The sequence below is a fragment of the Geotrypetes seraphini genome, chromosome 7, assembly GCF_902459505.1.
Source record: "Geotrypetes seraphini chromosome 7, aGeoSer1.1, whole genome shotgun sequence".
Taxonomy (NCBI): Eukaryota; Metazoa; Chordata; class Amphibia; order Gymnophiona; family Dermophiidae; genus Geotrypetes; species Geotrypetes seraphini.
The window spans coordinates 195517154-195542246 of NC_047090.1; the positions used below are offsets into that span (position 1 = coordinate 195517154).

At 45.4% G+C, this 25093-nt stretch overlaps 1 protein-coding gene across 4 annotated transcripts in view; it reads left to right on the plus strand.

Moving 5' to 3' along the window:
* ABCD4 (ATP binding cassette subfamily D member 4) overlaps positions 1-25093 on the plus strand; it is a 201786-nt gene that overhangs the window by 121372 nt on the left and 55321 nt on the right. For all 4 annotated transcript variants that reach the window (XR_004540151.1, XM_033952514.1, XM_033952513.1 and 1 more), the window contains one exon: positions 21911-21947. Coding sequence is in view for 3 of the 4 variants with exons in the window: in XM_033952514.1 (XP_033808405.1) it covers positions 21911-21947 (37 nt within the window). In the remaining variant the exon portion in view is untranslated. The remainder of the gene's footprint in view (positions 1-21910; positions 21948-25093) is intronic.

Below are 25093 nucleotides of genomic sequence, written 5' to 3' on the forward strand. Positions count from 1 at the left end.
AAACTACAAAAAAATCGCAAAAAGAGGAAGACAGGAAAAATATCTGGAAAAGTTAAGAGAGGCTGGTCATGTAGTCAGGAAAGCAAAGATGTAAATGGAAGAAAAATATAGCTGACATGGTAAAACAGGGAGACAAGACATTTTTTAGATATACAGTATTAGTGATAGGAAGAAGTGCAAAAGTGGCATTAGGAGACTCAAAGATGAAGGGGAGAAATATGTAGAAGCTGATAAAGAAAAGGCCAAATTGCTTAACAAATATTTCTGTTCTGTGTTCACGGCTGAAGCACCGGGAGCGGGACCGCAGAAGACAAACGTAAATAGGGATGGAGGAGTAATAGATCCTGATCGATTTTCAGAGGGTTGTGTTCATGAGGAGCTAGCTAAAATTAAGGTAGACAAAGCGATGGGGCCGGATGGTGTACATCCGAGGGTGCTGAAGGAACTTAGGGAAGTTCTGATGGCTCCTCTGACTGCCCTTTGCAATGATACTCTAGTTGGGTACAGGAGGACTGGAAAAGGGCGGATATGGTCCCTTTACATAAAAGTGGAAGTAAGGGGTTGGGCTTTGATGAGTCTGGGTATAAGAACCCAATCCGGACTCTGACTGTCCCCGCCTGTTTTGGTGGTTTGTTGTTTTGTGCACTGTATTCTGTATTCTGCAAATGTTGTATCAGCTGCTTTGTTGGTTTGTACTTTGTTGTTCAATAAATTATTATTTTGGAATATCTTACCCTACTGCCCATTTACTAATGTCAAACAGACAATGTCAAGATCAACCTTCATCTCCATCTACTTCTTTATTCTAAAGACCTTGGAGGCTATATTGTTCTTGAGATAAGGAGACGTCAGGGGCAGGATCGCGGCAGAGAGAATGTGGTGCTCAGGATGACCGCAGCCTGCAAGGATCGCTCCAGCACTGGCAATCCTCTCTGCAGGCTGCTGTATTAGCTAAAGGTAAAACCGGGAGGCCGGGGGGGAACTCGGAGGACGCTGCAAAGGCCTATGCAGCACTTCCCGACTGACCCTTCCCCCCTAAAGCAGGAGTAGCAGTGGACAGCCAGCAAGAGGCAGCGCTGTCACTCCTGCTTTAGAGGGCAAGGGGGGAGGGTTGGTAATTGAATCGGTGAGGCCAATTTTTTTTAAACCAAATTGATTCACCTGATTCGAATCAGTGAATCGATTTGAATCGGAAATCTGGCAGCACTAGTACAGACCCCATTGGCACTCCACTGTTTACTCTCCTCCATTGAGAAAAATGACCATTTAACCCTACCCTCTGTTTTCTATCCAATAACGGCGGAACGCGACCTAGGGGTGATCATTAGTGAGGACATGAAGGTTGCCAATCAAGTGGTGAAGGCTTCCTCCAGGGCAAGACAAATGATGGGGTGTATCCGCAGAGGTTTCGTCAGCAGGAGACCTGAAGTTATGATGCCGTTGTACAGAGCCATGGTGAGGCCTCACTTGGAGTACTGTGTTCAGTTTTGGAGACCACACTACCGAAAGGACGTGCTGAGGATCGAGTTGGTTCAGCGAACGGCCACCAGGATGGTCTTGGGGCTCAAGGATCTCACGTATGAAGAAAGATTAAAAAAATTGCGGCTGTACTCACTTGAGGAAAGAAGAGAACGGGGAGATATGATTGAAACATATAAGTACATCATGGGACGCATCGAGTCAGAAGATATCATCTTCTGGCTCATGGGACCCTCGACCACCAGAAGGCATTCCCTGAAAATCAGGGGAGGGAAGTTTCATGGCGACTCCAGGAAGTACTTCTTCACCGAAAGAGTAGTGGATCATTGGAACAGACTCCCACTCCAGATGATAAAGGCCAGCAGCATGACGGATTTTAAGAGAAAATGGGATACTCACATGGGATCTTTAAGGGAGTAAATTCAGGGGAGGGGATACTTGGAATGGGCAGACTATAGCCCTTTTCTGCTGCTTTTTTCTATGTTTCTAACCAATTACTTATCCATAACTGAACTTTGCCTCTTATCCCATGACTCTTTTTTTTCCCCCATAAATAAACTATTGAAATTTAAAACAAATAAATACCCAAATCCCCCCCCAAACAACACAAATAACAGCAAACCTAAAAGTATACAATAGGAACTTCTTCTTTGCTATTCTTGCACTAGCTGTTATCATTTTTCAAGACATACCAGAGCTCTCTCACAGCCCTCATGGTGAGTGTTTTTAACATGTGGCTTCACTCCCAGTCCATTTTCTTTCTATAATCCTTAGTAATGACTTTCTCTACTTACTAGGGTGTTCTTTGCTTTTTTTCCTATAAAACTGTTCTTTTTTTTTTTTTTAATTATCTTTATTAGCAATTGCAAAGGGAACATACAACCAGGAGTACAACAAGCAGAACAAACAGAGCAAACATAGATTCCAACTCTAGAAACCCATAACAGCAAAGGAGTCACAAAACAGGAACCTAATGGTCAGATGCCCAACACAATTGACATTTTTGTTTTGAAGTACAAAACCCCCCAAGCAGACACTCACAAACCTCAAACACTCGGCCTCAAGCCACAACAAGCAGACCGCAAACACTCCACAGTCATACCCCAAACCACCAAACACCCAAATACACATACACTCACATGCACAAGTGCTACATCCCGGTGAGAAAACAAAAGAAAAAATCAAGCACCAGCCCCACCAAAAGGAATAATCACGGAAGGGGGACCGAGTCCTCCGGCTCCGAGCTAGAACAGGCAGTTAATGCCCGCTTCCATAAATCGTGATAGCCTCGGAGGGCCAAAATCTCAACTCTAGAAACGCGGCGAAGCTCATACTGCCCCACCTCAGTGAAGCGAGTGAGCCATTGCGGAAACGAGGCCACCGAGTCATCCACCCAATGCTGCAAAAGGAGCTTTTTGACCACCAAGATAGCCATGTACAGGACCCTGCGTTGGGGGAGCGTAAACCCTCCCTCAATCAAATCTTGTTGGTCACCCAACAGCAGGAAATCATAAGACCAGGGCACAGCTCGCTGAAGAATGCGTTCCAGAAATGGAAAAACTCTCAGCCATAAGGCCGAAGAAGGGCATTCCAAAAAATGGTGCGTGAGGGTACCCAAAAAACGATTACATTTAGTACAAACGGCTCCCTCCCAGAGGCCCATGCGAGCCCCCTGGGCCCGAGAAATATAAGCCCAATGCAGAATTTTAAATTGCATTTCCTGAAAATATGTGGAACCCCCCAAGAAGTGCACAGTGGCAAAAAGATCTAAAAATGCCCTACTATCCAGGGTAATGCCAAGCTCTGATTGCCACCGGGAAGCCAATCGATCAATAGATCCCAAGTCCATTGCATTCTTCAGAATCCGGTACCAAGTAGCTAACTTGTTAGAAACCGGAGGTACTTGAAAAAACTGAACATCCAAGAGCCAAGCATCCCCCCATTTACGACCAAGGGATAAATAGTAATGCCGGGCTTGTAGTTAAGCCCAAAAATAGGTCCTGGGCAGGTGCCAGTGAGCTTGCAGCTGAGCAAAGGTGGGAAACCGACCCCCCCCCCCCCACTATGAGGAAGTCCTGAAGAGTTCTACCCCCTCTCTGCTCCCACTGCCGAAACCAGGAATGGCCCACTCCCGGGGGGAAGTCAACATTCCCATACAATTGTAACAAAAGGGAAACTGCCGGTGTTTTACCCTGCTGACTCCGTCACCACCGCCACGCACGCTGCATGGGAAGAAGATACGCAAACTTAGCCCCGCCCCCTGGTAAAACAGACAACGGAGCGTGAAGGAGAGACAGGACCGAGTGAGGGGCACACCAAGATTCTACCCAACCCTGGGGAGAGAATTTATAACAGCCCGACCAGCCCTCATGGATAAAACGAAACAGAGCCGCGACATTGTAATACCGAAGATCAGGAAGGTTCAACCCACCCCTATATTTATCCAAAGACAAAGTGGCATAGCTAATCCTGGCTCGCTTACGCCGCCAGATGAAAGAGGAAACGATCAACCGAAAGAGGCGCACCTCCCTAGCAGTAACCCAAAGAGGCACTGCCTGCAAGGGATACAGAATCTTAGGGAGAAGCACCATCTTAGTCAAAGCCACTCGACCCCAAACACCCAGCGGAAGATCTCTCCAGGTGTCACACAAACGCTGAATCGCCTCTAGATGATGGGTCACATTAGATTGGTACAGAAGTTTGGGGTCTGGACTTAAATACACACCAAGATAATGCATAGGCCCCTTCACCGGCAGAATCTCGAGGCTCGCATGCCAGGGCTCCACCTTAGTGGACCGCAATGGAAGAAGTTCAGATTTATCACAATTAACACGCAAACCGGAAAGATCTCCAAAAGAGCGAACCAAAGCGAGGACCCACGCTAAGTCCCGATGGGGTTGATCAAGATAAAGGAGAATGTCATCCGCAAAAAGATTAATATGACTCATAGATGGCGCACGGGGAGTGGACACCGCTGTGCTTATCCACGTAGGAACAAATGATGTGAGCGGGCGGAAGTATGACAGGGAAGAGCTGAAGGGCCAGCTCCGCTCACTCGGAAGACAACTGAAGATCAGGGAGGTGAAGGTGGCCTTCTCTGAAATCCTCCCTGTACCAAGAGCAGATGGAAAGAGACAAGGGGAATTGCAAGTGATCAACGCCTGGATGAGACGATGGTGCGAAGACGAAGGCTTCGACTTCGTGCGCAACTGGACGGCGTTCTGGGGAAAAAGTAAATACTACAGAAGGGATGGACTACACCTCAACAAGGAAGGAGCAAGAGTTTTGGCAGGCAACATGAAGAAAGCAATAGAGAAGGCTTTAAACTGAAGGACAGGGGAAAGCCGACAGTCGACCACCGGTCGATGGCACGGACAACAGGATGCCCCGACGTAGGAACAAAGGACTACTACTCATACACAAGAGAGGTCGACCTCACAGCCAACAAAGGAGAACAAGCAGGAAGGGACAACTCAGACACAGGAGGGGATGACCACACAGCAAACATGGGAGATAACACAGGAGCAGTAAAGGATACCGTAAATGAAACTGTAAGGACAGCCAAGAGTAGAAGGTCCAAAAAGGTAACACGAAGGGAACTTAGATGTATGTATACAAATGCTAGAAGTCTAGGAAACAAAATGGGAGAACTAGAGACGATAGCAAGACATGAGAACATGGATATCATTGGCATAACAGAAACATGGTGGAATGAAGAAAACAAATGGGACACAGTACTACAGGGATACAAACTATATAGAAGGGATCGAGAAGGGCAGAAAGGTGGAGGTATTGCCCTATATGTTAAGGAAGGAATAGATTCTGTTGGAATGATTACAACAGACAGGAAAGAGAAGCTGGAGTCCCTCTGGATCAAAATTCCTGGTCACAATGGCGCAGATACAAAAATTGGCCTTTACTATCGTCCCCCAGGACAGGCGGAGGTCACTGACTCAGAAATGATGGAGGAAATCAAACAAGTATGCAAGACAGGCAATGTAGTTATATTGGGAGACTTCAATTTCCCAGGAATAGACTGGAAACTAGGAGCCTCCAACTGCGGCAAGGAGGCCAAGTTCCTGGAGGTGCTAGGGGATTGCTTCCTGGAGCAAATGGTAAAAGAGCCGACAAGAGGCGACGCCACCTTGGACTTGGTCCTAAATGGTCTCACCGGACCGATAACAGAAGTAGAAGTCATGGTTCCACTGGGAACGAGTGATCACAATGTAATCAACTTTAAACTTGACATCGGGAAAGGGAAACATTCCAAAACCTTAACCACCACCTTAAACTTTAAAAAGGGTAAATACGATTGCATGAGAGCCATGGTAACAAAACGACTCGAGAAGATGGTGGACAAACTTGAAACAGTAGACCAGGCATGGTGCCTATTGAAAAATACTATTGCAGAAGCACAAGATCTCTACATTCCGAGGATTTCCAAAGATCGGAGAACTAAAGGCAAAGGAGAACCAGCATGGCTTACCATACAGGTGAAGGAAGCCATAAAAGAAAAGAAGGACTCTTTCAAAAAATGGAAATGCACGAAGACAACCGAAGCCTGGAACAAACATAAAGATGAACAGAAGAAATGTCACAAGGCGGTGAGGGATGCAAAACAGGACTATGAGGAAAAAATAGCCCGGGAGGCCAAAAACTTCAAGCCCTTCTTTAGATACGTGAAAGGGAAAAAACCTGCAAAAGAGGCAGTGGGACCCTTGGACGACATGGGAAGAAAAGGGTACATCAAGGAAGATAAACAAATCGCAGACAAACTAAATTCCTTCTTTGCGTCTGTCTTTACGAAGGAGGACACCTCAACAATACCTGAAGTGGAGAAACTGTTTACAGGAGAAATAAAGGACAGCCTCACCACAGTTGAAGTGAACTTAGATCAGATATACTACCAGATCGACAAACTTAAAAGTGACAAATCCCCTGGACCGGATGAAATTCACCCGAGAGTCTTGAAGGAATTGAAGGTCGAAATCGGAGAGTTACTGCAAAAACTTGCAAACCTGTCAATCAGAACTGGTCAGATACCAGACGACTGGAGGAAAGCGAACGTCACGCCAATTTTCAAAAAAGGATCGAGAGGAGAACCGGGCAACTATAGACCTGTGAGTCTTATATCTGTCCCCGGCAAGATGATTGAATCACTGATCAAGGATAGCATAGTTCAGCACTTGGACACACATGACTTGATGAAACCCAGTCAACATGGATTCAGGAAAGGGAAATCGTGTTTGACGAATTTACTCCAATTCTTTGAGACCGTGAACGAGCAAATTGATAGTGGAAAGCCGGTGGACATAATATACTTGGACTTCCAGAAAGCATTTGACAAAGTTCCACACAAAAGACTTCTTAGGAAACTACAAAGCCATGGCATAGAGGGAGATATACAAAGATGGATAGGCAAATGGCTGGAAAACAGGAAGCAGAGAGTGGGCATAAATGGGAAGTTCTCCGACTGGGAGAAAGTGACTAGTGGTGTACCCCAAGGCTCGGTACTTGGGCCGATCCTTTTTAATATTTATATCAATGACCTGGAAAACGGAACATCCAGTGAGATCATCAAGTTTGCAGAAGACACAAAACTCTGCCGGGCAATCAGATCGCAGGAGGACAGTGAGGAACTCCAGAGCGACTTGTGTCGGTTAGAAAAATGGGCGGAGAAATGGCAGATGAAGTTCAACGTGGAGAAATGCAAGGTAATGCATTTAGGCAGTAAAAATAAGGAATACGAGTACAGAATGTCAGGTGCAACTCTGGGAAAAAGTGAACAAGAAAGGGATCTGGGTGTACTGATAGATAGGACCCTGAAGCCGTCGGCACAATGCGCGGCAGCGGCAAATAAGGCAAATAGAATGTTGGGCATGATAAAGAAAGGAATCTCGAGTAGATCGGAGAAAGTTATAATGCCGCTTTATAGGGCAATGGTCAGACCCCACTTGGAATACTGCGTCCAACATTGGTCTCCCTACTTAAAGAAGGATATAAAACTGCTGGAGAGGGTGCAGAGACGAGCAACTAAACTAGTGAAGGGTATGGAGAAACTGGAATATGAGGATCGACTTAAAACACTGGGATTGTTCTCCCTTGAGAAAAGGAGACTGCGTGGGGATATGATCGAAACCTTCAAAATACTGAAAGGAATCGACAAATTAGAGCAGAAAAAACTATTTACATTGTCCAATTTGACACGGACAAGAGGACATGAAATGAAGCTAAGGGGGGGCAAGTTCAGGACTAATATCAGGAAGTTCTGCTTCACACAGAGAGTGGTTGACATCTGGAATACTCTCCCAGGGGAGATTATTGCGGAATCGACAGTCCTAGGCTTCAAAAGCAAACTAGATGCATATCTCCTTGAAAGAGGCATATAAAGATATGGTTGGCTATAAAATAAGCCAGGTGTATACCTAGCAGGGCCTCCGCGTGTGCGGATCGCCGGACTTGATGGACCGAAGGTCTGATCCGGAGATGGCGCTTCTTATGTTCTTATGACTCTCCTTGTCCCCAAGACGAATGCCCTGAAGAGTCGGGTCGTCACGAATCCTAGCAGCCAGGGGTTCAATAGCCAATACGAAAAGTAGCGGGGACAACGGGCATCCCTGGCGCGTCCCCCGTCCCAAAGCAAACGGTGCATTAAACTGACCATTGACTAAAAGTCGGGCCTGCAGCCGTATATATAAGCTACTAATCCATTGAAGAAGAGAACCCTCAATGCCAAACCGACGCAAAGCCCAGAAAAGATATTGCCAGGAGATACTATCAAAAGCTTTCTCCGTGTCCAAGCCCACAATGGCCGATTCTCCCTCCAGTCCCCGCCTGGAATGAAGGGCCATCAAAGCTCGGACAAGATTCATCGATGCATAACGGCCCGGTACAAATCCTGCCTGGTCCTCATGGATCAACAACGGCAAAAAAGCATTCAATCTGCGTGCCAAAAGTGCAGCAAAAAGTTTAGCGTCTTGATTAAGGAGGGAAATAGGTCGATAAGATCCCACCCGAGCCAGATCCTTGCCAGGCTTAGGCAAAAGCACAATGTGGGCCATATTAGGGGTCCCCAAACCTCGCTCTTCGGAGAGCACATTGAACGCCGCCGCCAATGCAGGGGATATCTGATCCGACAATATCTTGTAATACTCAGAACCATACCCATCAGGGCCAGGGGCTTTAGTTAACTTAAGTAGCTTAATACCAAGCTGCACCTCCTCGGGGGTTATAGGAGTGTTCAACTGCTCCACCTGAGCAACCGTCAGTTTAGGAAGCTGAAGCCCCTGGAAAAAAGCATCCCTGTCAGATTCCAAGAACGGTCGGTTAGCATATAAGGATTCATAAAAGTGGACAAATTGTTGTTGAATCTGCTGCGCCTGGGTGTAACGATTACCAGCCGTATCTTGAATAGACAATATAACCTGCCGAGTACGTGGAGGGTGGACCAGAGTACCCCCCCCAAGAATAAAGTTTATACCGTTGAAAAGAAATATCCCGGGAAGCTCTCTGCGTTAAAATGGCATCAATCTGGCGACGTACCGTCAGCAGACGTAGTCTATCCTCCTCAGACAGGGAAATACTGTGACGCACCCTCAAGTGTCGAAGCTCCCCCGATAAAGCCAATAAATCAGCATCCAATTTTTTCCGCTTGCGAGAAAGATAGGCAATAATAAACCCCCGCAAAACCACCTTGGAGGCCTCCCAAAATGTCACTGGGTGGATATCATCGGTATTATTGTGAGAACTATACTCCAGCCACTGCTCCCTGAGAAATTTATGAAAATCTAGATCTCTATAAAGGGAACACGGGAATTTCCAATGCTTTTCCCCCGGCTCCGGTGTAAACTGAAGATCCATGACAACCGGGGAATGATCCGAGAAAGGAGCTTCCTCAATATTAATCCCAGACACTCTGTGGAGCAGAGAGGGAGAGACCAGCAGGTAGTCTAACCGAGTATAGACATTATGGGGATGGGAGTAAAAAGTATAAGTGCGTTCCGTCGGATGCAAAGTCCTCCAAGTTTCCAACAGCTGCAACTGGCTAAGCAAAAAATTTACCCCCTTGGCTCCATGGTCCCTCGTCCCCTCCTTGGACGGGCTACAATCCAAAGCAGGATCTACAGTAATATTGAAATCCCCTCCCACCACTGGTTGGTAAGTAGGATACATGGCTATCTTGGCCAGCAGAGCTGAAAAGAATTTGTGGTTATACACATTAGGAGCATACAAATTGCAGAATAAACAATGATGGCCCCATAACTCCCCAAAAACTACAACATAGCGGCCCTCTGGGTCCTGGAGAACTTTATGAAGGTGGAAAGGCAGTTGTTTATGAATGAGTATTGCAACCCCTCTTTTCCGGGTGCCAAAGGATGAATAATGAACCTCACCCACCCATTCCCTGCGAAGCTTAAGATGTTCAGCCGGGGACAAATGGGTCTCTTATACAAAAGCAATATCCGTTCCCCTCTTCCGGAACCAGGACAAAACCTTTTTCCTCTTGACAGGAGAGTGGATCCCATCCACATTGAAAGTGGCTATAGTCAATTTAGTCATGGAGGAAAAGGGCAGCCAGACACAATAGCAAGGAGCAACCAGCTGGAAAAGATAGAAAGCCCCCCAGCTAGTCCTCCCATCCAGAGTACCAGGGACAGCAGCACCCCAGAAGATGCCCAGGGGCTCCAGAGTAGAGAATGACACGGGGAAAAAATCTGGCCCCGTCACCGCCCCGTCACCAGCCCACCATCCTCTGCACCGCCCCGTCACCGCCGATCCCTTCACCGCCCCGTCACCGTCACCGCCATCCCTTTCACCGCCCCGTCACCGCCACTGCCATCCCATTCACCGCCCCGTCACCGTCCCCACTGCATCCATATAAGCCTTTTTCCTTTCACTCCCTCCTTCCAATTTGAGCCGGGAACACTAGCGATCGCACGGTCCCCGCGGCCACTACCTGCCTGCCCGGTCGATCCTGGTGTTTGGCCGGCTCTCTCCCTTCTCCTCACCTTGGTTTGTGGGTTTTCTTTTTCGGCAACCTGCGCGCTTTCCCAGGGAGCCGCACACGCGCGGCTGCTCAGTGTTCGATCTTCTGCTCTGCTGCAACTTCCTGTTTCCGGTTGCGTCAGAGCAGAAGATCGAGGCTGAGCAGCGGCGGGTGTGCGCGGCTCTCTGGTAGCGTGCGGGTCGCCGAGGAGGAGGATCTGCGGACTGGGGTGAGGAGAGGGGAGAGAGCTGGCTGGACACTGGAATCGATTGGGCGGGCGGGTGTGAGCTGCGGGGACCGCGCGATCCTTCATGCCTCACTGCGGGGGACAAGACCATTCACCGCCCCGCGGGCGGTGAATGGCCTTGTCCCCGTCGCCGCAGCGACTGCTAGTTTTCTTCCCCGTTTTCGGCGGGTGACCCGCGGCTAAAATGCGGTGGCCGTGGGTAAACCGCCACCGTGTCATTCTCTACTCCAGAGCAGAACAAATCCCACCCAAGGAGAGCGCAGCACAACACATCCAACCCGCCCCCCACTTCCCATGCACACCCCCCACACATACCAACATGCACGCAGAACACACATCACCCCCCTACCCCCCTCCCAGACCCCCCCCCCACATTCCCAACCATCCCCACCCCCTCCCCCAGAGCAGACTATCTCCGAAGACCCCCCCAAACCCCCCCCCACAGAACTGAAAAAACTAAGAACAAAAAACTGCACTCCCAAAAACAGGAGCAACCTAAAGGCCAATTCCGTGCTCTCTTAGACCCGCAGCCTCCCACATAGACAACTGTTGCCTACGCGGTACAGAGATCAGCCAGCGCTGAGGTCCAAGTGTCTCTCACCAGCAGTCCAACCCAATTGAAGTCCAACAAGGAAATAAATGGATGAAGTGGGACTGAACGCCCCTGCGACCAGGAGTGAACAATCCAACCTCCAGAACCAGGAACCCAGCCGGGGCCCCTGCCAGGGTACCACGCCCGGGCTCATCCACTCAGGGCAGTGCAGCTCCAGATGAGGCGACAGAAGTCAGGCGATGGGTCCTCAACTGCCCAGGGCAACCAAAAACAGACTTAAGCAGGCAAAATCCTCCAGGAAGACCGCAGGACTGGTGTCAGTTAGCATTAAACACCCTGATCAGCCGCCGGGGCTCCGCCGTCCACGATCTCAGGCATAGAGTCCATAAAGTGTTGTGCAGCCGCTCTGTCTGTGAAGGTTTGTGGCCTCCCATCCCGCCAAATGCGGAGAGAAGCTGGATACACAAGCGCAAACCTCACTCCCCGACGGTGAAGCGTGGAGCATAGCGGCGCCATTTCCTTACGAAGGGAGGCCACGTGCAAGGAGTAATCATTGAATAGCAACAGTTTTTTCCCTTCATACTCTAGCCGACCAGATTTCCGAAAGGCTTGCATGATGAGCTCCTTTTCTTTCCAATTGATGTATCTAGCAATCGCGGCTCTCGAGCGGTTGTTATCCCCCACACGCTGGCCCATGCGGTGCGCTCGCTCACAGATGAAACCGGCTGCTGGAATCTCCAGGCCAAGCTGCGTGGGGAGCCAAACCTGGAAGAAGTGATAAAGGTCTTGATCAGCCCTGAGCTCAGGCAGCCCCACCACTCTCAAATTATTTCGTCGCTGACGGTTCTCCTGGTCATCCAACTGGCCCGTCAGTGCTGCCACCTAAGCTTGCAGAGCAACCACACTCGCGCGATCCTGTAGCGCTGCATCCTCACGGTCGGACACCCTCTGCTCCACCGCTGCGATACGGCCAGCTTGCGTCTCAAATCTCTCATTTATACAGTCCATAGCCGACTGTAACTTGTGGAGCCTATCTTCCAGGGCTGCAGTGACCATTTGGGAGATTTCCAGGGCCCATTCGCCCCATTGTGCTGGGGCAGAAGTGGGAGTCGGCGACGACGCCATTTTGGGCACAGGAGCAGCAGATTTATGCTTCGGCGTTTTCGCCAATTTAACCAGCATGCCGGGCCGAGGCGCGCTGTCCGGCGGCTCCCCACATGCACACACCCCCCCACGGAGATCTCCGGGCAGGCAGGAGCGCTGCAATGAGGCGTAGCTCGGGAGTGAAGCAGGCTTTTGAAGGCCGTGGGTTAGAGAGCTCCTAGACACGCGTCTGCCTAGGTCCGACGCATCACGTGACCCCCAAAACTGTTCTAATCAATGGGAATCATGCTTTCATTTTGTTTTAGCAAAATTCCCTTTCATTCCCTGACCCCATTACTGAAAAAAGCTGATCTAGACCCATCCTCCTCTTCTAGCTATCGTCCTATAGCAAATATTCCTCTCCTGACCAAAATGCTTGAGGCTATTATATCCACTCAGCTCTCATCTTACTTAGAGAGATTCTCCATTCTATTACCTTGCCAATATGGCTTCAGACCCAATTTCAGCACCAAATCTCTACTGGCCTCATTAATCTCAAAGATTCAACAACTTCAATCTTGTAATAAGTTTGCTATCCTACTACAATTTGATCTATCTGTGGCCTTTGAAGTCCACCATGATATCCTAATTTACCAACTTTCTGAGATAGGCATTGATTCCACAGTCTTAGACTGGTTCCCGAAATTTTACGATCCCGCTCTTACACTGTTAACATGAATGGCATCATGTCTTCTCCTTGGAGACCGTTATGTGGTGTCCCGCAGGGTTCATCTCTGTCCCCTATTCTTTTCAACATCTAAATGTCTTCTTCGAAACTCTTCCATCTATCTCCCTTCGAAACACTATATATATATATATATATGCAGATGACATCCTTGTCCTTCTTGAGATGGATTTGAACCTTACTAACCTCACTGAGAATATAATAGCATGCGTAACAAAACTCCAATCCTGGGCCCTCACTGTACAAATGAAGCTGAATGAGTCCAAAGCAAAACTACTTTGGCTTGGCCCAAAATTGGATCAGCTACCCACGCTCATTTCATTACCTTCTGGTCCCACACTGCAGATTGAATTCTCAAGCAAAGTTTTGGGCATCATTATTGACTCTACACTTTCATTTAATGACTATCCCAACTGTCTGGTAAAAAAATGTTCACTTTAAATGTACCTGCCTAACATTCAAGATCCTACATGGCATTCTTTCTCCCCTAATTCCACTATCTTGGAATTCTTCAAGACCTGACATTACCAGATCCACCCAAAAACTTAAACTATCTTTCCCCTCGTTAAAAGGCGTCATCTATGCAGGAAAATTAGGGAAATCTCTTTTCTTCAAAATCACTGAGCTTTGGAATAACCTTCCTGCCCTGCTTTGGAATCTGGGCTCCTTCCAATTATTCCAAAAGCATCTGAAAACCTGGCTTTTCTCAAAAATGTAAAGCTCACCACCCCCTTTATAACCACTAATTCTTATTATGTTCTTCCCTCATTTATTAAAGTACCTGTAAACCGTGCCGAGCTCTATCTTTATGGAGAGGATGCGGTATATAAATTTAAGGTTTAGTTTAGTGTGAAATACAACAAGTTTTACTGCTCTTTTTGGTCTGGTTGTCCATATTTACATTTGCCAGTATCCATTTATTCTTTTTTTCTTGAATCTTTATGGCGTTTCCCTCACCTATGCCGCCCCTGCTGCTATGAGGTCGTCTATTATTTTACAACCTCCATTCCTATAATTTTCCCTGGTTTCTTCCCTTTTTCCTCTTGTAGAGGACAGGGTTCTTCTGATTAGTCTTTATTTATTTCCTTCTCTTGCCTCTGCCTACTTGTACCAGACTCTAGTCAAATATGAAAATTGGGGACAAGTTACACACAATGTAACAAGAGTGAAAAGGTGCATATATCAGAAAGAGAAAAAATCACTCTATGGACCTGTTCAAAGAGTAAAGTTGATTGAATGATGTAACACAGTTCACCAAAACTTGCTCAGAATCAAGGAGGGGAAAACTGGGGCGAGCCCCAGAAAAACCACCTCACAGCCCAATCATCGCATGAAGGGTAAACGGTAACATTATATCATTCCATGTATGCTTTGTATTTTGAAAAAATATTGGCGTTTGAGCACTGTAATGATTAGATAGTTTTTTAAGTCGAAGAACTAAGCAAACTTAACTTATAGCTTGCGGGTTCCGACGTGCACGTTTCGATCCTGCCTCAGGGAACACACAGGAATAGGTGGAAGAACATGCGATGGGTGCAGAGTTTCAGGATGGACTAATGTCTCCCATATAGAAGCGCAAGTGGCGCAGGGTTACCTTTCAAAGCAGTTAACCTGCGCCACTTGCGCTTCTATATGGGAGACATTAGTCCATCCTGAAACTCTGCACCCATCGCATGTTCTTCCACCTATTCCTGTGTGTTCCCTGAGGCAGGATCGACACGTGCACGTCGGAACCCGCAAGCTATAAGTTAAGTTTGCTTAGTTCTTCGACTTAAAAAACTATCTAATCATTACAGTGCTCAAATGCCAATATTTTTTCAAAATACAAAGCATACATGGAATGATATAATGTTACCGTTTACCCTTCATGCGATGATTGGGCTGTGAGGTGGTTTTTCTGGGGCTCGCCCCAGTTTTCCCCTCCTTGATTCTGAGCAAGTTTTGGTGAACTGTGTTACATCATTCAATCAACTTTACTCTTTGAACAGGTCCATAGAGTGATTTTTTCTCTTTCTGATACTTGTACCAGACAGCATACCTGATTTTCTTGCGAAGTAACAAGTGTTTGTTTCCTTGGAGGCCAACTCTCCGTCCATCCCTTTCCTAAAGCTAGGGAGTCCCACATGTGAGAATATGCTGCCTGCTTGTCTAAGGATAAAGCACAGTTACTTACAGGTGTTACAGGTGTTATCCAGGAACAGCAGGCAGATATTCTCACAGCCCGCTCACCTCCCATAACTTGTTTCTTCACTTGGGCATAGAACTGATGACCTCGCGAGCTGACTTTGGGTGGGAAGACACTTGCGCATGCATGGTGCAGGCAGTATTGAAGCTTTGCTAGAAGCTTAAAATGACAGCACACTTTATCACTGTCTGTACCGGGCTCCATGGATGACATCACCCACATGTGAGAATATCTGCCTGCTGTCCCTGGAAAACACTTGTGACGGTAAGTAACAGTGCTTTACGGTACCATAGCCCAGTAAAGGAAGGTTCCAACTGAGCTGGAAAAGGCAAAAAATTACATTAGGAATCTTCATTATTGTTCGAGGCATGTTCAAATTGAAGGGTTACATTTAAGGAATGGAAAAGGTCAAAAACGGACGAAAACTGGAATAAGCACAAACAACATCAATGCAGGTGCCATAAGGCGGTAAAAGGGGCCAAAAGAGACTATGAGGAAAAAATAGCCGTTATTTCGATATATTAAGGGGAAATGACCCGCGAAGGAAGCGGTGGGACCATTGGATGACCGTGAAATGAAGGGAGTGCTAAAGGAGGACAAAGCAATCGCCAACAAACTGAACACATTTTTTGTGTCTGTATTTACCGAAGAGGATATACACAGTATACCGGAACCCGGAACTTTAATTTATAATGAGCCTCAGTTTATATCAAGAATGTTAATTCCTTACAATCCCATTCACTCTTTAAGATCATCCTCCCAAAATTTATTAGTCATACCCTCCTTGAAAACAATAGGAACAAGAAGAGCAGACATGTTTTCTGTCATGGGCCCACAATGGTGGAATTCTCTCCCACAATATATTACAATCGAAAGAGATTTACATTCTTTAAAAAAATCTTTGAAAACACACCTTTTTAAAGATGCTTTTAACTCTTAATATTTTTAATCTTTTCTTAGTATTTTAACTTTTAATCTAACCCTTTCCCTTATGTTTTTTCCCTATTTGTTTTCCTAACTAAGACAGATGTAATCTTTTCCCTTTCTTTCCCTCCATCTCAAGTTTGTCTTGTCTTAAACTTATGTTATTGAGTTTTAATTTTGTATCTCTATATTTTATGTTTTATTTTGTACATTGCTTTGTAAACAGATTTAGCGATAAATCAAATGTTAATAAACCTTGACCTTGACCTTGAACCCATCAGGCTATATGCTGGAAATGAAGACAGAAAACTGACAGAGTTGACGGTCAGTCTAGAAGAGTTATGCAGGCAGATAGATAGGCTTAAAAGTGATAAATCCCGGGGACCGGATGGCATCTATTCGAGGATCATCAAGGAACTGAAAGGGACTATAGCTGAACTGCTTCAACTAGTAGCCAACCTGTCGATCAAATCGGGAAAGATTCCGGAGGACTGGAAGGTGGCAAATGCTACGTCAATCTTCAAAAAAGGTTCAAAGGGGGATCCGGGAAACTATAGACCCGGTGAGTCTGACCTTGGTACTGGGAAAGATGGTAGAGGTGCTGATAAAGGACCGCATCAATGATCACCTTGACGGACATGAGCTGATGAGGACCAGCCAGCACGGTTTCAGCAAAGGCAGATCTTGTTTGACGAACTTGCTGCACTTCTTTGAGGGAGTAAACAGGCAGATAGACAAGGGCGACCCAGTCGACATTGTATATCTGGATTTTCAGAAGGTGTTCGACTAGGTTCTACATGAACGACTACTTCGGAAAGTTGCGAGCCATGGAATTGAGGGTGAATTATTCACGTGGATAAAAAACTGGCTGGAGCATAGGAAACAGAGAGTGGGAGTAAATGGACAATACTCTGACTGGAAGAGCATCACCAGTGGGGTGCTGCAGGGCTCAGTGCTTGGGCCCGTGCTCTTCAACATCTTTATAAATGACCTGGACATTGGTATGACAAGTGAGGTGATTAAATTTGCGGACAATACAAAGTTATTCAGAGTAGTGAAGACACAGGGGGATTGCGAAGATCTTCAACATGACATAATCAGGCTCAAGAAATGGGCATCGACATGGCAGATGAGGTTCAACGTGGATAAGTGTAAAGTGATGCATGTCGGTAACAAAAATCTTATGCATGAATACAGGATGTCTGGGGTGGTACTTTATAGACACCTCCCAGGAAAGAGACTTGGGAGTTCTGATCGACAAGTCAATAAAGCCGTCCACGCAATGTGCTGCGGCGGCGAAAAGTGTGAACAGAATGCTAGGAATGATAAAGAAGGGGATCACGAACAGATCGGAGAAGGTTATCATACCGCTGTACTAGGCCATGGTGCGCCCTCACCTGGAGTACTGCATCCCGCACTGGTCGCCATACATGAAGAAGGACACGGTACTACTCGAAAGGGTCCAGAGAAGAGTGACTAAAATGGTTAAGGGGCTGTAGGAGTTGCCATACAGTGAGAGAATGGAGAAACTGGGCCTCTTCTCCCTTGAAAAGAGGAGATTGAGAGGGGACATGATTGAAACATTCAAGATACTGAAGGGAATAGACTTAGGAGATAAAGACAGGTTGTTCACCCTCTCCAAGGTAGGGAGAACGAGAGGGCACTCTCTAAAGTTGAAAGGGGATAGATTCCGTAAGAACGTAAGGAAATTCTTCTTCACCCAGAGTGGTAGAAAACTGGAACCCTCTTCTGGAGTCTGTCGTAGGGGAAAACACCCTCCAGGGATTCAAGACAAAGTTGGACAAGTTCCTGCTCAACTGGAAAGTACATAGGTGAGGCTGGGCTCATTTAGAGCACTGGTCTTTGACCTAGGGGCAGCCATGTGAGTAGACTGTTGGGCACGATGGACCACTGGTCTGACCCAGCAGCGGCAATTCTTATGTTCTTATGTATGTATATCTTATAATGGAAAGGCAGAGTCCTGAAACGTACAAATTATTCCACATATTCACCCCTCAGTTCAATTCACTTGGCACATCATGTCTGAAATTTCTGTAACCGTTCCTTAAAATTACTCTGATATCTGGTCACTGAAATACTGCTTTGCTGCTGCAATGATCTCTGAATCACTCAAAAATTGTCGCCCTTTTAAACTCTTTTTAAGATTTGGAAACAGAAAATAGTCAGATGGAGCAAGATCTGGTGAGAAGGGTTGATGGTCTATTCACTGAAAACCCAACTGTATCAAAACATCCATCGTTTTGCCAGCCTTGTGAGAAGGTGCACTGTCTTGCTTAAAGAGAACTCCTTTCAACAGCTTCCCTCTCCTTTTTTCTTTCATTGTCTCCTTTAATCGGCACAGTAAGTTACATTAGTATTCTGCATTAACTGTTTGGTCCTTTGGAATATAGTCAGTCATTACAATACCTTCCTGATCTCAAAACACTGTGGCCATGACATTTCCTGCTGACTTTTGCGTCTTGAATTTCCTTGACCTTGGAGAACCTAAATGCCGCCATTGCCAGTGTTGTTTTGTCTCAGGATCATGTTCTTCCCTCATTTATTAAAGTACCTGTAAACCGTGCCGAGCTCTATCTTTATGGAGAGGATGCGGTATATAAACTTAAGGTTTAGTTTAGTGTGAAACACAACAAGTTTTATTGCTCTTTTTGGTCTGGTTGTCCATATATTTACATGCCAGTATCCATTTATTCTTTTTTTCTTGAATCTCCCTCACCTATGCCGCCCCTGCCGCTATGAGGTTGTCTATTATTTTACAACCTCCATGGTGTAACCATGTTTCATCAGCAGTAACTAGTCATTCCAAAATGTTGGCACTAGCTCACTGAAAATGCTGCAAAATCAACTTGGAAGTGCCCATTCAATATTGTTTCTCGTCAGCATTCAAACATGTGGGCACCTACTTGGCTGACAGCTTCTGCATACTGTGACCGGGCGCGGCCAAGCTGGGCTCAGCAAGTGGCCTTATCCAGTGCACACAAAACCTCAGCCGAGTGGTTACGTGAGGTTCTATTGGTAGTTTGGTATTGGAATAAAAACAGGTCCAATGACAGAGGTGCAATTTTCTAGTATAATTTATTGATCAAAAATCAAAACAAACTTTCAAACAGGCTTCTTCAGGTTTGTATCACCTGGTATATCATTGCAGCATTCAAAACACAAACAATTGTCAGTTCCAAGCCCATTATCTCCAAAAGAGAAAAAAAACTTGTCCCAAGGGTTCTGAAGGAATTAAAGGAGGAGATAGCGGAACTACTGCAGCAAATTTGCAATCTATCCCTGGAAACAGGCATGATCCCGGAGGACTGGAAGATAGCCAACGTTACGCCCATCTTTAAAAAGGGATCAAGAGGTGACCCGCGAAACTACAGACTGGTGAGTCTGACCTCGGTTCCAGGGAAAATGGCGGAAGCACTGATAAAAGAAAACATCGATGAACATTTTGAAAGAAACGAACTTCTGATAACCAGCCAACATGGTTTCTGCAAGGGGAGATCGTGCCTAACGAACTTATTGCACTTCTTCGAAGGAATTAACAAATGGATGGACAAAGGAGACCCCATAGACATCATATATCTAGATTTCCAAAAAGCCTTTGACAAGGTGCCCCATGAACGCCTACTCCGGAAACTGAAGAACCATGGGGTGGACGGAGATGTGCATAGATGGATCAGAAACTGGTTGGCGGGTAGGAAACAGGGTAGGAATGAAGGGCCACTACTCGGACTGGAGGAGGGTCACGAGTGGTGTCCCACAGGGCTCGGTGCTCAGGCCGCTGCTATTTAATATATTTATAAATGATCTAGAAACAGGGACGAAGTGTGAGATAATAAAATTTGTGGATGACACCAAACTATTTAATGGAGCTCGGACTAAAGAGGACTGCGAAGAATTGCAAAGAGACTTGAACAAACTAGGGGAATGGGTGACGAGATGGCAGATGAAGTTCAACGTTGTGGGAAACAGAAACCCAAGGTACAACTATATGATGGGAGGGATGTTAGTGCATGAGAGTACCCAAGAAAGGGACTTGGGGGTTATGGTGGACATGACAATGAAAAGCAACAAAACCAAAGAAGACAAGGGGTCCAACTTCGTCTGCAGTAAAAAACCAACCAGAAGCAAACAAACCAAAACTGCAGGCTTGTACACGATGCAGGCAAATTTTATTGTGACAAATAAATCATATCTAAAAACCTTTTACAGGATTACTATATTTCCATATAGTATATTATACAACACTTATATATATATCATATTATTTTTTTATATGTTTTTTACATGATTATTTTAATATTGTATTTGTACTTAATAGGACCCCTGATGAAGGTTGTCCGAAACACGGACCGTGTTGGGTCCCTCGCTTGGTAAAAGGTTTTTAGATATGATTTATTTGTCACAATAAAATTTGCCTGCATCGTGTACAAGCCTGCAGTTTTGGACATGACAATGAAGCCAGCGGCACAGTGCACAGCGGCCGCTAAGAAGGCAAACAGAATGCTAGGCATAATCAAGAAGGGTATTACAACCAGAACGAAAGAAGTTATCCAGCCATTGTATCAGGCGATGGTGTGTCTGCATCTGGAGTACTGTGTCCAATATTGGTCGCCGTACCTTAAGAAGGACATGGCATTACTCGAGAGGATTCAGAGGAGAGCGACGCATCTAATAAAGGGGATGGAAAACCTTTCATATGCTGAGAGTTTGGAGAAACTGGGTCTCTTTTCCCTGGAGAAGAGGAGGCTTAGAGGGGATATGATAGAGACTTATAAGATCATGAAGGGCATAGAGAGAGTAGATAGGGAGAGATTCTTCAGACTTTTGAATAATAAAAGAACAAGAGGGCATTCAGAAAAGTTGAAAGGGGACAGATTCAAAACGAATGCTAGGAAGTTTTTCTTTACCCAATGTGTGGTGAACACCTGGAATGCGCTTCCAGAGAGTGTAATAGGGCAGAGTACGGTACTGGGGTTCAAGAAAGGATTGGACAATTTCCTGCTGGAAAAGGGGATAGAGAGGTATAGATAGAGGATTACTGCACAGGTCCTGGACCTGTTGGGCCGCCGCGTGAGCGGACTGCTGGGTGCGATGGACCTCAGGTCTGACCCAGCAAAGGCATTGCTTATGTTCTTATGTAACTGTAAAGTTTTCTTCAAACAAAAATCTCAGCCTTCTCTTAATCTAGTACACAGTCCAAATTTTAACCCAGCTCTCTTTAACAGGAAAAGATTAGCTTCCTTCTATATACATTCATGACTCAATGACTTCTGGGGTTTTGTTAATTAAGAGCTCATCTGGAGCTCCATCCTTTTGAAAAATAAATACTCAGACATTCTCAAATTTCAGGCCGAAGTATTTGCTGCACTAGGATGTTTTGGGGTTATTTGAAAAAATGTTGGGAGTCCCGTTTTTTTCCCGGACACCATGTACAAGTTTACTGGTACTTACTTTGTAGCTGGGGAAGGAGTCAGGAGATATAACAGGGGCTGACAATTCTGATGTAAGGCTTACGACAATTCTTGTAACCTTCTGACAATTCTTGTGTAATCCGCCTTGAACCGCAAGGTAGAAATCCCTAATGTAATGTAAGCCAAAAGGTTTATTCCTAGTTTTTGTTTTATTAGGGGTTACATTGTTTCCTGTGTCCTGAAGTTTTTACTGACTCTTTTACCTGATTTTCATTTTAGGTGATTTATCCCTTGACAAAGATTTATCCTGATTCTGGTAAGTGAAAGCCAACACAAGCATTCATGACATAAAAAGCTTTGCGTTGTGACTGTGGAAGTTCTGATCAATCATCTTGTTTCAGGCATACCGGGCTCCTTGCTCAGTCTCTATATTGGACGACTGGGATATTAATATTTTAAAAAAACTTTTATTTTTATTCAAAGTTTCAAAATTTATAAGCAAAAAATACTTGTTCAGAAATAGGAACATAAGAATAGCCTGACTGGGTCAGATCAACAGTCCATCAAGCCCAGTAGCCCATTCTCACAGTGGCCAATCCAGCTCACATGTACCTGACGGAAACCTCTATGCTACCCATCCAGGGCAAGCATGTCTGCCTCAATAACAGAAGAGCAACCAAGATGATAAAGGGGTTGGAATGTCACTCGTATGAGGAAAGACTAAAAAGGTTAGGGCTCTTCAGCTTGGAAAAGAGATATGCGGAACACTGGACTTGATGGACCGAAGGTCTGATCCGGAGATGGCGCTTCTTATGTGTTCACTAAGATCCCCTAAAATTGCTAGTTATTCGTTAGGCTATGGTAAACTGTAGTTTTTATTATTATTTTGTAATGTTGCTTTGGTTGAAGACAAGCTGCTTAATTTCCCTCTGCTTCTAGGAACTCTTCTCAAAATAAGGAAGTGGGGTTTACTTGAGCTTAAAATGTTATTGTTCATGTCTTCAGTTTTGAATATGAGATTTCCCTGTTAGTATGTATTCCTATCTGCAGCCTGTTGAAGATTCAGAGGACATACTTGGTCCCTGTCCCTAACATGCTTTCCCCCTCTTGTATCCATCCCAGTCCCACCACTCCTCTCACTCCTGCCTCTCTAGGTCAAGCCCAGCACAGTGATCCCTTGTAATCCTTATTCTTTCCCTGGTCCTACCATTTGCTTCCTCTGCCTAATATCTCTACTGTTCTTCCTCTGCTGTCTCTGCATATGCTGAGGCTCTCTTTCAGCATGGGGAAATTGTTGCAACTCTCTGAACTGCTCCCTTTGTGGGCTGCTCTTTTATGGTTTTGCCAACCTACACAGGCTGCTGCCACCTTCATTCACTCTTTTCCAGCCATACCAGCTTTGGGCATTTTTCTGGCATAGCTGGCCATATATCATATCTACTGATAGAAGCATGCAGACTGACTGTCTCTACTGGTGTCAACTATCTTACCTCGAAGCCCTAACCTACAAGACCTTAGACCCACAAACCACACACGAGAAAAGTCACCAACTTGACATTGCAGCCTTTATGACCCAACAGCCCATTCTACCAGGGATTCAAACCTCAAATGGAAAATGTAATGGTCTGTTCAGACCATTACACAAACACCTTCAATATCAACTGGGCCAAAGGCAAAACCAAACCAAAATCCCAAAGCTTAACCTACAAATCATGTACATATATCGACCCCTCCAAATTCTGGAACAAAACAGATGCTACAATCCAAGAATGTGACCCCAAAGACTTCATCTCATAATGGTGCAATATAAGTACACCATTATGATGAGCTAGCCCCAATACAAACAAAAACCAGAATCAGCAGACGATCAGACAAATGGTTCAACAACGAACTACTCTGACTCAAAAGACAATGCAGATGACTAGAAAGAAAATGGAGAAAGAGTAACCAAGAACACACAAGAGCAGCATGGAAAAAACTAAACCAACAATACAAACTAAAACTAAAAGAAAAAAGAAAGACATATTACACAAACCAAATAGCCCAAGACACAAAAAAAATTATTCCAATTACTAAAAGAACTCACAGACACCAAACACTACTTAGCCAAAAACGACAACCCTCCCCCTTTAGCCACCATTTTAGCTGAATACTTTAAAAACAAAATTACAACTGCCACGACAAACTTTGCAGGAACCCCAACCCACCTAGAAAAGATCTCAATGCCCCCCACAGAAAAAGAATCAGCTGCAGCAGATAGAACCTGGTCCCACTTCTCCACAATATAATGGACCAACCTTAACAAACTCTATAAAAAATACAGCCACGCAGCTTGCATGCGAACTCAACCAGTGCCCTCTATACCTATTAAAATTCCGCACTCTCCTCATGCAATGGATACAAACCATGCTCACAGATGGCCTTTTCCCACAAGACCTCTCCGAAATCATCGTCACCCTGATCTTAAAAGACCCAAAAGAAGCAACAGATCAACCATCCAACTACAGACCCATAGCCTCAATTCCACTATATGTCAAGCTAATGGAAGGCCTCGTAGCTAAACTCCTCACCAACTACCTAGAAACAACTTGCTCCACCCTACACAGTCTGGATTCAGAACCAACTTCAGCACTGAGACACTACTAGGCTCCCTTCTGGACATAGCTAGACAACACCTCAGCACAGGCAAAAAAATGCTGATTATACAACTAGATTTCTTTCTTTCTTTCTTCTATTTGTGCGTCGCACATACCTATACAAACTCTAGGCAACATTACAGAGGAAGGGGTTAGAAGAGGGTAGGGAGTACAATGGAGGGCAGAAAGATACAGAAGAAGAGGATACAAGAGATTAGGTATCAAATAGATGAGTTTTCAGTTTCTTCCGGAATATAGTGTGGTTAGGTTCTGTCCTGGTCATTTTAGTAAGGTCATTCCAAGTTTTTATGCCTAGAAAGGTGAGCATGGAGTGGAAAACACGCTTGTATTGCAGATTTTTTGTGGAAGGGAGATTTAGAAGTATTCTCATCGCAGCATTTGACCTGGTAGACCACGAAATCCTGCTACAAATACTAGATACAAAAGGAATCACAGGCAAAGTACACACATGGTTTCAAGGATTCCTACAATCCAGGACCTACAGAGTAAAGACAAACAAAGAAAAATCAGAACCATGGTCCAACCCCTTGCCATTATCCCCAACACTCTTCAATCTCTACATTGCATCCTTCGGCACCTGCCTAGACAAAATAGCTATGCAGACAACATCACCATTCTCCTGCCTTTTGATCAGCCAATGCCCACCATGACAGACACACTACACAGAACTCTACAAATAGTAGCAACATGGATGAAAGACCACAAACTGAAACTGAACCCAGACAAAACAAAATTCATACTTCTCGAAAAAATAAAACCCCCAACCATAACAAACCTAGTTATAAACTCAATCACTTACCCCATT